The following is an 11,241-nucleotide window of genomic DNA, read 5'->3' as shown; positions in this document are numbered from 1 at the left end:
CTCTGTGTCTCTATGAATAAATAAATAAAATCTTTAAAAAAAAAAAAGACTGACTTTAGAACACGGTGCTTGCTGTTTACATCCTTGGTCAGACATAATCGTGAGAAAGACCTTGCAGAGAAATCTTAAATTCCAATTTGTAGTGTCATTGTTTGTAGTGGCGTTAGGACTGTTACTCTGGAGGACGCCGTTCAACCATGAGATAAAGGGGATCCCGCCCCCCGTTGGACCTGGAGGGTGCACTGTGCAGGGAGCTGAGTCACGCAGCCTGGGAGGCACCCAGGTGTGGAGTCTGCAAAACCTGAACTCGTGGACAGACCCGGGCATGGCGGGGGCGGGGGAGTGGGGACACACGTTGGGCGTCCGGGGATCCCTGGGCGGGGGCCTGGCAGCGCAGGGCCGTGTGCTAGGAGGTGGCCAGGACGGCATGTCTTCCCCGTCCTCGCCGTGACGAACAGCACTGGATCCGGAGGTGACAGGTGCCACCCGAACCCATCGTGGTGGGCATTTTGCAGCATCTCCAAGTATCGACCGTGATGTCGTCGCTGGAAACGGACGTGCACATGGCAGGTGGGTCGCGATAAAACAGCGGGGCTGGGGGGTGGGGGAGTGGATAATAAAGTTAAAAAGCAAGAGAAGCAAGATAGCCCTTGCCACGTTTCAGCTGAGCTGGAACCTTCTTTCGGAAGGCGTCGGCCGCACGGGCACCAGCGGGTGCAGGTCGGTAAGGATCCGGGCGCCGGCAAGGCAGCGAGCGCGTTGTACTAACAAGCAGACTTAGCGTCACTAGTGGGGGAGCTGAGATCCAGCGGAACCCGTGGCTGTCGGGGCAGCCCCCCCCCCGGCCGCACCCCTGCCAGGACGAGCCGCCCCCGCCTCACTCACAGGGCCGGGGTAGCAGGAAGAGGAGCCGAGACTCCGCAGGGAGGGAGGAGGTCAGGCCGGGAGGGTGGAGCCCCTGCCACGGGACTCGTGCCCTTAGGAAGGAGCCCGCAGCCCTTCGCCTCGGGAGGACGGCACCAGACCGTGACTGGCCATATCAAGGCACCACCGACTGTCAGGGCTGGTACCGGTGTTGCGACCCTGGCGGGAAGGTATTCGTTAAATCCTGATGCCCGAGCGGGAGTGCCCCGTGGGACTTCCAGGATGTCTCCTCTGGGACGTCCCTTATGCTCCTAGGAACACGGAGGTGACGGCTGAACTCCAGCAGCCGTTGTGGGCCCTCGAGGCTACAGGCCAACCCTAGGGATTGGGAGCTGGGATTCCCTAGGAGTGGCCTGGAGGACCTGGCACCCCATGGCCGTGGAGCCCACAGCGCTAGGCCACCAGCCCCTAAACCTGGTTAGTGTGACAGAGAAATGAACAATCTCGCTCCAGCCGGGCCTCCTTGGGTCTGTGGGGGCGCACCGGGCCTAACCCACACCCGGGCCTGCGCTGGAGAACGCCTCCGCCTGGGCCGTGGGGCCGGGGGAGAGAATCTGGAGGTGAACGTGCCCAGGCCTACGCTCCCGCTGGCCCACCGGGCTCCAGATGTGTGTCGGGGGAGCAGAAGGAGGTGCTCGGGGCTAAGAGGAAGTGGCAGAAGGGGAAGCAGCAGGCTGCAGAGAGGAGGCAGGTGGGCTCGGGCGGAGGCAGCCTGCCCGACCGGGAGCTGCAGTCTGCGGCTGCAGCGAGATGGACGCCAAGGCACGACCCCCCGAGGTGAGTCCAGGGGGCCCAGCGCAGGGGCAGAGCCAGCCCGAAGGCCGGGGAAGCCGGCTGCCAGCACCCCGGGCCCAGGGGCCCGCAGAGCCTCCGCGGGGCCTGCCGACCACCGTCCCTCCTCCGGTCTGCGCAGCAGGGACCACCGGGCCGGGAGCCTCCCCTCGAGCTGACAGCGGCACCCCACGCTCTGCAGGCAGGAAGTGCCACACCTGCCATGACCTCTGATGGCTGGGGGCCCACGGCTGCCCCACCGGGTCCCCCAGCCTGCCACAGCTCTGAGACACGATCCCTAGTGGGCCACCCTCTCCCCACCGCGGCCCCCCAGCCCAGGGACATGGGCTCCCCAGTGCTGCAGTGAGTGAGCGGGTCTGCAGCCAGGGCGGCCGGCCTCCCGGGCCCCCGTGCTGTTCCCAGCGGCCGAGAGAGGAGAGGATGTTCCCGGGCCTCGGTGGTCGGGGAGGTGCTAGGACAGCTCCAAGTCCCAGTGGGGCTGCAGGGCTCTCACCTGCCCTCTGCGGGGGACGTCTGGGTCTGGGGGACGGGCGCCTTTCCCCTGTGGTGCAGCAGGGGAGCGGCCAGTCCCAGGAGGCCCTGGTGCCCCCACTTCACACCCACTGCCTCTCTTGAGGGTCAGCGAGGGCCTGATGAACCCATGGAGGGGGTGGTGAGGCGGGGCGGCCCCCCGAGCCTGGCTCTGCCCGGTGCAGGAGCACCTTGAGGCCCTGAGGCCTTGCTCTGGTCCTTGTTCTGGCTTCTGAGGCCCCCACCGTCCTATAATGTTCTGGCTGAGGACAGACACAGCCCCTCCAGCCTCCCTCTTCCACCCCGAGGCAGGCCAGAGTGTCCCACGGGAGGGAGGACAGTCCTAGAGCAAAGCCCAGGGGCCTGGACACTAACCACGGAGCCCACGAGGCCAGCTGACAGCCTGGCTACACGTGCCTGGCCTAGGCTGCCCACGAGGCCTGCAGTGTGGCCCCGGGCCCCGAGGCCCCTCCCCACCACGGCCCAGGCCTGTGGACATCTGGACAGTGCATGGCTAGCCAGGTGACCCAGTCCCTGCATAGGGGGGCGTGCTGAACTCGGGGGCGCCCGGCTTGTGGTGGCATCAGAGGCCACGGCGGGGAGGGTCCAGCAGCGGCCCAGCCCACCTAGCTCCCCGGTCTTTCTGGGAGTAGCTGCCCTGGGGGGACATGTCCCGGCGGGTGACAGAGTCCTGCTGTGCGGGGGGAACCCCCACACGGTGCCACGGGGTCCTCACTCAGTTCCCCTGACCCCCTGGGACAGCAGTGAAGGGCCCCAAGTCAGCCGCCCCACGCCCTCCCAGCCATGGGAAGGGTGGGGTGCTACCCGGGTCCCAGGAGGGCCTGCAGAGAGCGGGGCCGGGGCCCGGCCCTGGGAAGGGAAGCGGCGACTTACAGGCCCATCCGCTGAAAGCAGAAATGGCTCCGGGCCTCGCCACACGCGTGGCTGAAAGAAGGAAGCGAGATTCAGACACGCAGACGCCCCCGGGGAGGGAGACGGAGAGGGGGGAGCAGCCCGAGGGCCAGGTGGGTCAGAGGCACAGATGGGGACACACGTACACACATGTGCACGCACATGCGCACCCATGCACACACGTACATGCACATGTACATACGCACACACCTGCATGCACACATGTACACATGTGCACACGCAAGGCCCACGTGGGGTCATACATACACACAGGCACGCACATGCCTACACATGCACACATGTGCATGCACAACCTGCCTGCATGCACACACACGTGCACATGCACACACAAGGCACAGGTGGGGTCATGCGTACACACGTGTGCGTGCACATACACACGCCTGCACGCACGCACACACGCACACACCCATACACCAGCCTCAGGCTCCGGGCAGAGGGCCCCACCCGCAGCAGAGGGAAGCCTGGCACTGGCCTCACAGCCCAGGCACCACCTCGGCAGCAGGCTCTGCGGGGTCCCGGCCCAGGCGGGGCTGGGCTGCGGGTGACGCCCGGTCGCCCCGTCATGTGCTGAGGCCTCCACAGAGAGCGTCGGGGCCCCTGCCTGGCCGCTCCACATGCCCCACAGCCTGCAGGACAGAGATGCCGGCGCGGGGGACCCGGGGGCAGGTGGGCAGAGCGGCGACAACGACAGCAGCCAGACCGGTGGGCTGCCCTCGCCTGCCCACGTCCCTGCTCAGGGGGAGCCGAGGGACGGCCCCAGGCCACCCGAGCCCCCCGACATGGGCAGGTTGGGCTCTGCTCAGTCCACCCTGCCCTCGCCCTGCTGCAGGCCTGGTCCCCTCGGGGAGCCAGGGACAGTCTCTGTCAGCACTGGAGGGGCCGCGTCAGCCCACCCCGAAGTAGGGCGCACCCGTGGCGTCCAGGGGCCCCGTGGTGACGCCTTCTCCAGTTGCAGGTGCTGGGAATGCTGGCCACGCTGTGGCTCGGCGCCATGGCTCTTGCCTACGTCCTGTGGCAGGTGCACCTTCCTCCCACCTGCGGCCAGGTGTGCCCCGAGGAAGGGCCCAGCAGGTCCAGGGGCCACGGGGCCAGCCGGGCCTGGGAGCCCCCGAGAGGGGAGGCCCTGAAGCCGCCGCAGGACTCCTGCCGGTGAGTGAGCCCGCGATGCAAGGATGGGGGGGGCGGGGGCGGCTCTCAGCGCTGCGCCTCTGGGTGCCTCCCGCTGTCCCCCCGTGGGAGGACACAGGCCTCTGTCGCCTCCTGGAAGATGCAGCTGCTGGTCCAGCCCTTCCTCGGGCTCAGCTTGGGCCGCCTCCAAGGGCCTGCCCCCCAGTAAATCTCCGCTCGGAGCCACAGCTCCCCAGGCTCCCAGGCTCTCCAAGGCGGTGCCTGGGATTGGCCCTAACCCGCCCTGCTCCCTCCTGGCTGTTGCCGCCCCCCGCCGGCTTGCTGGGCTCAGGCCTGCCCTGTCCAGTCTATTTGGGCCCCACCCCACGCACCCTCGGCCTGGGCTCGGGCCCCATGTTGGCAGTGAGCCCCCCGGTTTGGCCAGCGGGGACGGAACGGGTGATGCAGGCAGGTTGGTGGCACCTGGGCTCCGCTCAGGCCCCATGTGCCCCTTCTGCAGGCTTGTCCTCGTGGAGAGCATCCCCCAGGACCTGCCCTCTGCAGCCGGCAGCCCGTCTGCCCAGCCCCTGGCCCAGGCCTGGCTGCAGCTGCTGGACGCCGCCCAGGAGAGCATCCACGTGGCCTCCTTCTACTGGTCCCTCACGGGGGCTGACATCGGGGTCAACGACTCGTCTTCCCAGCTGGTATGCCCGGGCCTCCCCACGCCGCTCGGAGGCTGCAGGCCGTCCCGCCCGGCCGGGTGCCAGGGCACAGCTCCCTGCCTCTGCGTGGGGTGGGGGGGGCAGGGTGGCCTCCCGGGAGAGGTCTGGGCTCTTCCTAGCGGGCAGGGAGTCACCCCTCACGGCTGGCCCGGCCTCACAGGGGGAGGCCCTTCTGCGGAAGCTGGAGCAGCTGCTGGACAAGAACATCTCCCTGGTGGTGGCTACCAGCAGCCGGTCGCTGGCCAAGAAGTCCACGGACCTGCAGGTCCTGGCGGCCCGAGGTAGGTGCCCGGCTGTCCTGGGCGCCTCTGCCCCGGGGGTAAGCATGTGCCTCCGGACAGGGACAGGGACAGGGACGAGCAGAGCAGGGTGGCCTGGGGGAGGCGGGGAAAGGCTCCCCGTGCTTCCCTACTTCCCCGGGACGGAGGGACCCAGGGCGGCATGCTGGGGTCAGCTTCCCCCGGGGCCGGGGCTGGTTCCAGGGAGCCCGAGGGCCGTATTCCACGGGGCAGAGCCTGGCGTGGCCTTGGGTCCCCCCTGAGCCCCGCTGCTTAGACCTGCGGGTGGGCTCAGGCTGGGAGCTCAGCCGGGGAGCAGTCCTTGCGGACCCGGGCTCCGGAGCCGGGCTGCCCGGGGGGATCTGGGGCCAGTCGGGGCGTCAGGGCCTGCGTTTCCCTGCCCGTCAAGTGGGGACGATGATGGCATGAGCCCAGCAGCACTGCCGTGAGGGTCGTCGGCCCGAGATCAGGCTCGGTCCGTGAAGGCGACCCTGACACGAGCCAGTGGACCCCGGGGTCCTGAACTCTCGCCAGGTGCGCAGGTGCGCTACGTGCCCATGGAGAAGCTCACCGGCGGTGTTCTGCACTCCAAATTCTGGGTCGTGGACGGGCGGCACATCTACCTGGGCAGTGCCAACATGGACTGGCGGTCCCTGACGCAGGTGAGTGCCGAGCCCCGGGAAGGGAGGCGCACCCGGCCCCGTCCCCGCCCGCGCCCCCGGGGGCTGGGCCTGGCGTCCCGTGCAGCTTTGGGGCCTTCACCCGGTGGCACTGGTTACGGAATCACGCACGGCTGTCGCGCCCGCCCCGTGGAACGTCACGTCAACCCCGTAGACGGACGTCCCAGTGTCTTTATCCGGGGAAACCTGCCCACTGCACAGCACCATCCCTTTAGGAGAAGCAACGCGATAAAAACCAGCTCAAGGACCGAGGCAGGAAAGGCAGCCAGACAGGGACGCAAAGAAGGAATTTTCTGGCTTTCTGGGGCTTTTGTGCATTTTCTATCTTTTCACAAACACGTGTCTCTGTGCTCATTGGAAGACAATGTTGAAGGCCGGCGGGGCACCCCGGGCCCCCACCTCCCAGCTCCGCGGAGCACCTGTCCGCTGTGACTCCTGCGGGAGACGCAGTGCCGGGCCGGTGGGGGTGTGGGGGGCTGCGCTCTGCCCGGGGGGTGGGGGGGTCACACAGCCGCTGCCCCGTCCCTGCAGGTGAAGGAGCTCGGCGCCGTCATCTACAACTGCAGCCACCTGGCCCTCGACCTGGAGAAGACCTTCCAGACCTACTGGGTGCTGGGGGCGCCAAAGGCCGTCCTCCCCAAAGCCTGGCCTCACAACTTCTGGTCCCACATCAACCGCTTCCAGCCCCTCCGGGGCCGCTTCGACGGGGTGCCCACCACGGCCTACCTCTCCGTAAGAGGGGCTGAGGGGCCGTCATGCCCCGGCTCTCCCGGCTGCACGGGCCCTCGGGGAACCCGTCCTGCCGCAGTGCCCGTCGGGGCCTCCGGGCAGTGGCTGGGGAGCCAGCGCCCAGGACGGGGCCGTGGTCCCCTGGCGAGCGGCAGGCTGGCGTGGGGGAGGACGCGGCCATGGCCCCCCGGGGGACGGGGCTGGCAGGGCATCCTGCGGCCCGGGGCGGGGAGTCTCCAAGCTGCCCGGTGGGGCCGAGGTGGCTTCAGCTGGGGGCCAGGAAGCCGGGGAGGGCCGGCTCAGCCAGTGGCTCTGCCCTCGGGGAAGGAAGGGCCAAGCGCCTCCGCCGGCGCCGGCAGCAGACGGCCCTCCAGCTGCCCCGCTGGCTGGTCAGGGCCCCGCACCGCGGGGGGCGCTCCTCCACCGGGCCCCGCTGAGCCCCCTCGTTCCGGGAAGTCCCACCAGCCAGGAGTGGGGGCGGGGGGCGGGGGAGGGACCAGTTTAGGCCCCCTCCTCCCTGCCCTGCTCTCCAGGTGGCGTCTCTTGCCTTCCCCCGGCTCCCAAACGCTGGAGGGTGGGCACCCGGTAGGGCCGCAGTCAGGGGGCGCTCGGTGCCCTCAGTGACCGCTGCCCGTGAACAGGCGTCGCCGCCGGCGCTGTGCCCGCACGGCCGCACCAGGGACCTGGAAGCGCTGCTGGCGGTGATGGGGGGCGCCCAGGACTTCATCTACGCCTCGGTGATGGAGTACTTCCCCACCACGCGCTTCGTCCACCCCGCCAGGTGCGTGTGGGGCGGGGGGGGCGGCCCGCCCTGCTGCTGGGGGCCCCGCCCGCCCCCTGTCCCGCCGAGAGCCCGCCCCCCGCGGCTGCAGGCCCGGGGACCCTGAGCCTCCGTCCCGCAGGTACTGGCCGGTGCTGGACACGGCGCTGCGGGCGGCGGCCTTCAACAGGGGTGTGCGCGTGCGCCTGCTGGTCAGCTGCTGGCCCCACACGGACCCCAGCATGTTCCCCAGCCTGCGGTCCCTGCAGGCCTTCAGCAACCCCGCGGCCGGCGTCTCGGTGGATGTGGTGAGGACCCGCTCCCAGGGCCGGCTGGGGGAGGGCCCTCCCCGCTTTCCCACACGCTCCCCCCTCTCTGTTCCCCCAAGAAAGTCTTCATCGTGCCCGGGAGGAATCACACCAACATCCCGTTCAGCAGAGTGAACCACAGCAAGTTCGTGGTCACGGAGAAGGCGGCCTACGTAGGTGAGCAGCCGCGGGCGGCGGGCTCAGGCCTGCGGCCCGGACCCTGGAGTCTTGGAGGGGGCCCAGCAAGTGCGCACAACCCCAGAGGCCTCATAAACCCCCAGGACCGGGACGTGAGCCCGAGTGGAGGCCAGGCTGGGGTGCGGAAGGGGACGCTGCCCTCACAGGCCGCAGGGACCCCTCAGGGCCCAGGGCAGCCGAGGGGGATTGGGATCTCCAGCGGGGCTCTAGGGACCAGGCCAGCAGCGCAGCCCCTACCCGGGCCCACGGGGAGGGCGGCAAGGCCTGAGCACTGGGTTTTCAGGCCTCCGTCCCAGGATGGTGCAGATGGAGCCCCACGCGTGAAGAGCTCATCACCCCCCTGCGACCAAGGGGCTGCCCCGGCTGCAGCGTCGAGCTGCCGCTGTGCCCCCTCTGTCCCCAGAGCACGACGGGGCCGCACGGCTGCCCTGCAGAGGGGCCGCGTGAGCCCAGTCATCCAGGGACTCTCTCCCATCTCCGCCCCCAGGCACCTCCAACTGGTCGGAAGATTACTTCAGCAGCACGTCGGGGGTGAGCCTGGTGGTCAGCCAGAGGCCGCCCGGCGCCCGGCCAGGGGTGCGCACCGTGCAGGAGCAGCTGCGCCGCCTGTTTGAACGGGACTGGGATTCCCAGTACGCCGTGGGCCTGGACGGGCAAGCCCAGGGCCAGGACTGTGCTTGGCAGGGCTGAGGTCCAGCTCCGCGCCCGCCCCAGCCCCACGGCTCCCGGTGGACGCTGCTTCCCCCCCCCCCCCCGCCCCGCACCTCCGCACCTGTCCTCGTCGGGGCTCCGAGCGGCCCATCCTGCCAGCCCTGCTCGGGGCCAGGACTTCCCGACCCCTGGCAGGTGGAGACTGCTTCCTCGCCCTCAGCTCTCCACACCAGCCTCTCTTAAACCCCACCTCCTCCAGAGAGCCCTCCGGGATGCTCCTCCCTGACCCACAGAGCCACCGTACCCACCCACAAAGGGGGGCCTCAGAATACAGACGCACCTCCCTGCCTCTCTGTGTGAGTCCCGCGTGGGCTGCAGGCCCCCCAGCCCCAGCTTGGAGCTCAGCACCCCTGACCGTGTGCGGGGCCCATGTCCGCACGGCTGCTGGGCGCGGCTGCTCTGCCTGTCTGACAGTGTCCAGTGGCCACCCGCAGGGACCCAGCCCGGTGGGGACGCGTCCTGGAGAGGGGAGGGTGTGCAGGGCTGCTGCACGGCCCCTGGGACCTCGTGGTGGGCCTGGTGGGTAGTGGGCAGCGCTGTGGGCACGGGATACCGCGCCCAGAGGGGAGGCAGCGCAGGGGTCCTGATGGGGGCCCACCTCGGGGAGCTTCCTCCTCCTCCTCCTGCGGCAGCGCCGGGGAGCAAACCCAGGTGGGGCAGCGGAGTGAGGCTCCCGGGTGTCCCACCGCCGCCCAGCTACCCAGCGTCCCCCTCTCCGCGGCTGCGGCGCTCGCTCGGCAGACCCCAGCGCGGCCTGCCCCTCCCCTGCCAGGCCCGGGGCTCCTGCTCACCCGCCCCGAGGAGAATGGCTGCTCCCAGCTGTGGGGGCAGCAGCAAGAGCTGGGCAGTGAGCCCCCGCCCGCGGCTGGAGGGGAGGGTCACCCGAGGTAGGGGGTGTGGGATCCCCTGGAGAACGGGCAGTTCATGAGCGAGGACAGGAGGAAGCCGCGGGGCGTTTGTCATGCGAGGCTGTGGGTGTCCTGCGAACCCCGGTGGGGGTCAGCCTCCTCCTCCTCCTCCGGAGCTCCAGTCGAGGCCCGAGCTCCCGGGCCTTGGTGCCCGAGGCAGGGGCCACAGTCTTCCCACGCGGCGTCCGTTCCCTGCATGACTTTTCCACACGTGATGGCGTTGCCACACATCGCGGCCGACGACAGCGCACGATACGACCTCCCGGCCCCTAGGGACCCGCTCCTCTGGGGCCTGTGCTCAGTGCCCCGCAGGCTGCAGTGGGGGTGTGAGTGGGGCTGGGGTCTCATCACCTGTCCCACCAGCTCCGTTCGGCCCTCGCAGGCCGGGTGACCCAGGGCTGCTTGTCCCGCTGGGCCCCCCTCTGTGCCCTGGCACACGGGCTTCTCTGCAGGACCTGCCACGGCCGAGGAGCTTGCTTCATCAGCCAGCGAGGACGCCGCGACAGACGTCCGTCACATAATCACGGAAGGACGCGTGTCACCTTTGTGTACTCTATTGCTTACAAGCAGAGATGGGCTGTGCCCGCTCCCGAGGGGACGGGATCACACGGCGTGGGCTCCAGGGGGCAGGGGCAGGAGGGCCACGTCAGTCTGTCCACCGCGGCCACAGAAGGAGCCACGTGGAGGCATCCTGGGGGGGGGGGCTCTTGAGCCTCATCAAGCTGGGTCTCCCGCTGTGGAGCAGGCCTCCCGGGCTGCCGCTGAGGTGTGATGGCCCCTGGGCTGCTGGGTGGCCTCTGCACCTGTCGTCGCAGCGTGGCCGGGAGCCCGGAGCCCTGCGAGCTCGGGGCTGACCCGCCCGGGACAAGGCGGCTGTGAGGCCAGGACCAGAGCGCCAACCCCACAGGCAGCCCTGGAGAGCAGGGTGGGTCTGCGCGTATCTGCTCCTACGGGGCTCCCGCGTGGGACATGGACAGCGGCCATGGCGGCCCCCGGGCCTTGGCTTGGGCCAGTGCCGCTCACGCACAGATGGGCCCGGGAGGCCGTGGACACCTTGCAGGGCTGCGTGCATCGCTGGCACCGTCCCGGGACCCTCGCAGGTCTGGGCAGGGAAGCAGGCTGAGCTCGGGGACCTTCTTCACCAGCGAGGATGCTGACTGCATCCTGTGTAAGGGGCCGGCTGCAGCCCGTCGGCTCACCCGGGGGCAGAGAGAACAGGGGGACAGGGAGGGGCACCCCAGGGTGTGGGACAGCAGGACCCAAGTGTCCTGGGTCAGCCCTGAGCACCAGTGTAGGGGGCTCCTGCAGGGTAGGTGGGCTCCGAAGCTTTGGTCAGAAGCCAGGGGCCGAGAGAGGCCAGGGCCGCAGAGACAGGCTTCTGATCCAGCAGACGGGCCAGAACCCGGGCTCCACGCGGATTCCGATCCTGCCTCTGCGGGGCAGGTGCCTGGGCGGCTCCAAGCCCTGTCCCAGCCCGCTGCCAGCACCCTGCCCCGGCCCCGGCTCACGGCAGGCTCTCTCGGCTGTGCCCACAGTGTGCCCACTACCCGCCCGGCCCACCACGAGGTCCCGGGGCCGTGCAGCAGCCCTGCTCTTCTAGGGCAGCCCGTAGAGACGAGTTCGGGGGGAGCACAAGCAGGGGTGTTCCGACCCGGAACAAAAGACCTCGCAGTCGGTGTGG

At 69.5% G+C, this 11,241-nt stretch overlaps 1 protein-coding gene across 3 annotated transcripts; it reads left to right on the top strand.

Moving 5' to 3' along the window:
• Window positions 1–1,588: 1,588 nt before the first annotated feature.
• PLD4 (phospholipase D family member 4) lies at window positions 1,589–8,926 on the top strand. 3 transcript variants are annotated; one of them, XM_041759277.1, is made up of 10 exons: window positions 1,589–1,701; window positions 4,109–4,308; window positions 4,787–4,970; window positions 5,149–5,269; window positions 5,801–5,928; window positions 6,478–6,678; window positions 7,317–7,456; window positions 7,578–7,743; window positions 7,824–7,920; window positions 8,429–8,926. In XM_041759277.1, exons 1-10 carry the CDS (start codon window positions 1,675–1,677, stop codon window positions 8,629–8,631), a joined length of 1,467 nt encoding a protein of 488 aa, XP_041615211.1. In that variant the 5' UTR covers window positions 1,589–1,674; the 3' UTR covers window positions 8,632–8,926. The 3 variants fall into 3 exon arrangements, with proteins under 3 accessions (XP_041615211.1, XP_041615212.1, XP_041615213.1); XM_041759278.1 differs by having other exon boundaries at window positions 1,598–1,701; window positions 4,115–4,308; XM_041759279.1 differs by having other exon boundaries at window positions 1,610–1,701; window positions 4,178–4,308.
• The last annotated feature ends 2,315 nt before the right edge of the window (window positions 8,927–11,241 follow it).

This window comes from Vulpes lagopus, chromosome 6 (assembly GCF_018345385.1).
Source record: "Vulpes lagopus strain Blue_001 chromosome 6, ASM1834538v1, whole genome shotgun sequence".
NCBI classification, from domain to species: Eukaryota; Metazoa; Chordata; class Mammalia; order Carnivora; family Canidae; genus Vulpes; species Vulpes lagopus.
Note: the sequence above shows the minus strand (reverse complement) of the source record. Positions and strands in the feature narration are given on the sequence as shown.

What these genes read in the sequence shown, in the direction of transcription:
- PLD4 (XM_041759277.1), top strand. Translation starts at nt 1,675, where the DNA reads ATGGACGCCAAGGCACGACCCCCCGAG. An exon ending in CCGGCGTCTCGGTGGATGTG is followed by an intron (nt 7,744 to 7,823) that starts GTGAGGACCCGC and finishes TGTTCCCCCAAG; the next exon opens with AAAGTCTTCATCGTGCCCGG. An exon ending in GGAGAAGGCGGCCTACGTAG is followed by an intron (nt 7,921 to 8,428) that starts GTGAGCAGCCGC and finishes CTCCGCCCCCAG; the next exon opens with GCACCTCCAACTGGTCGGAA.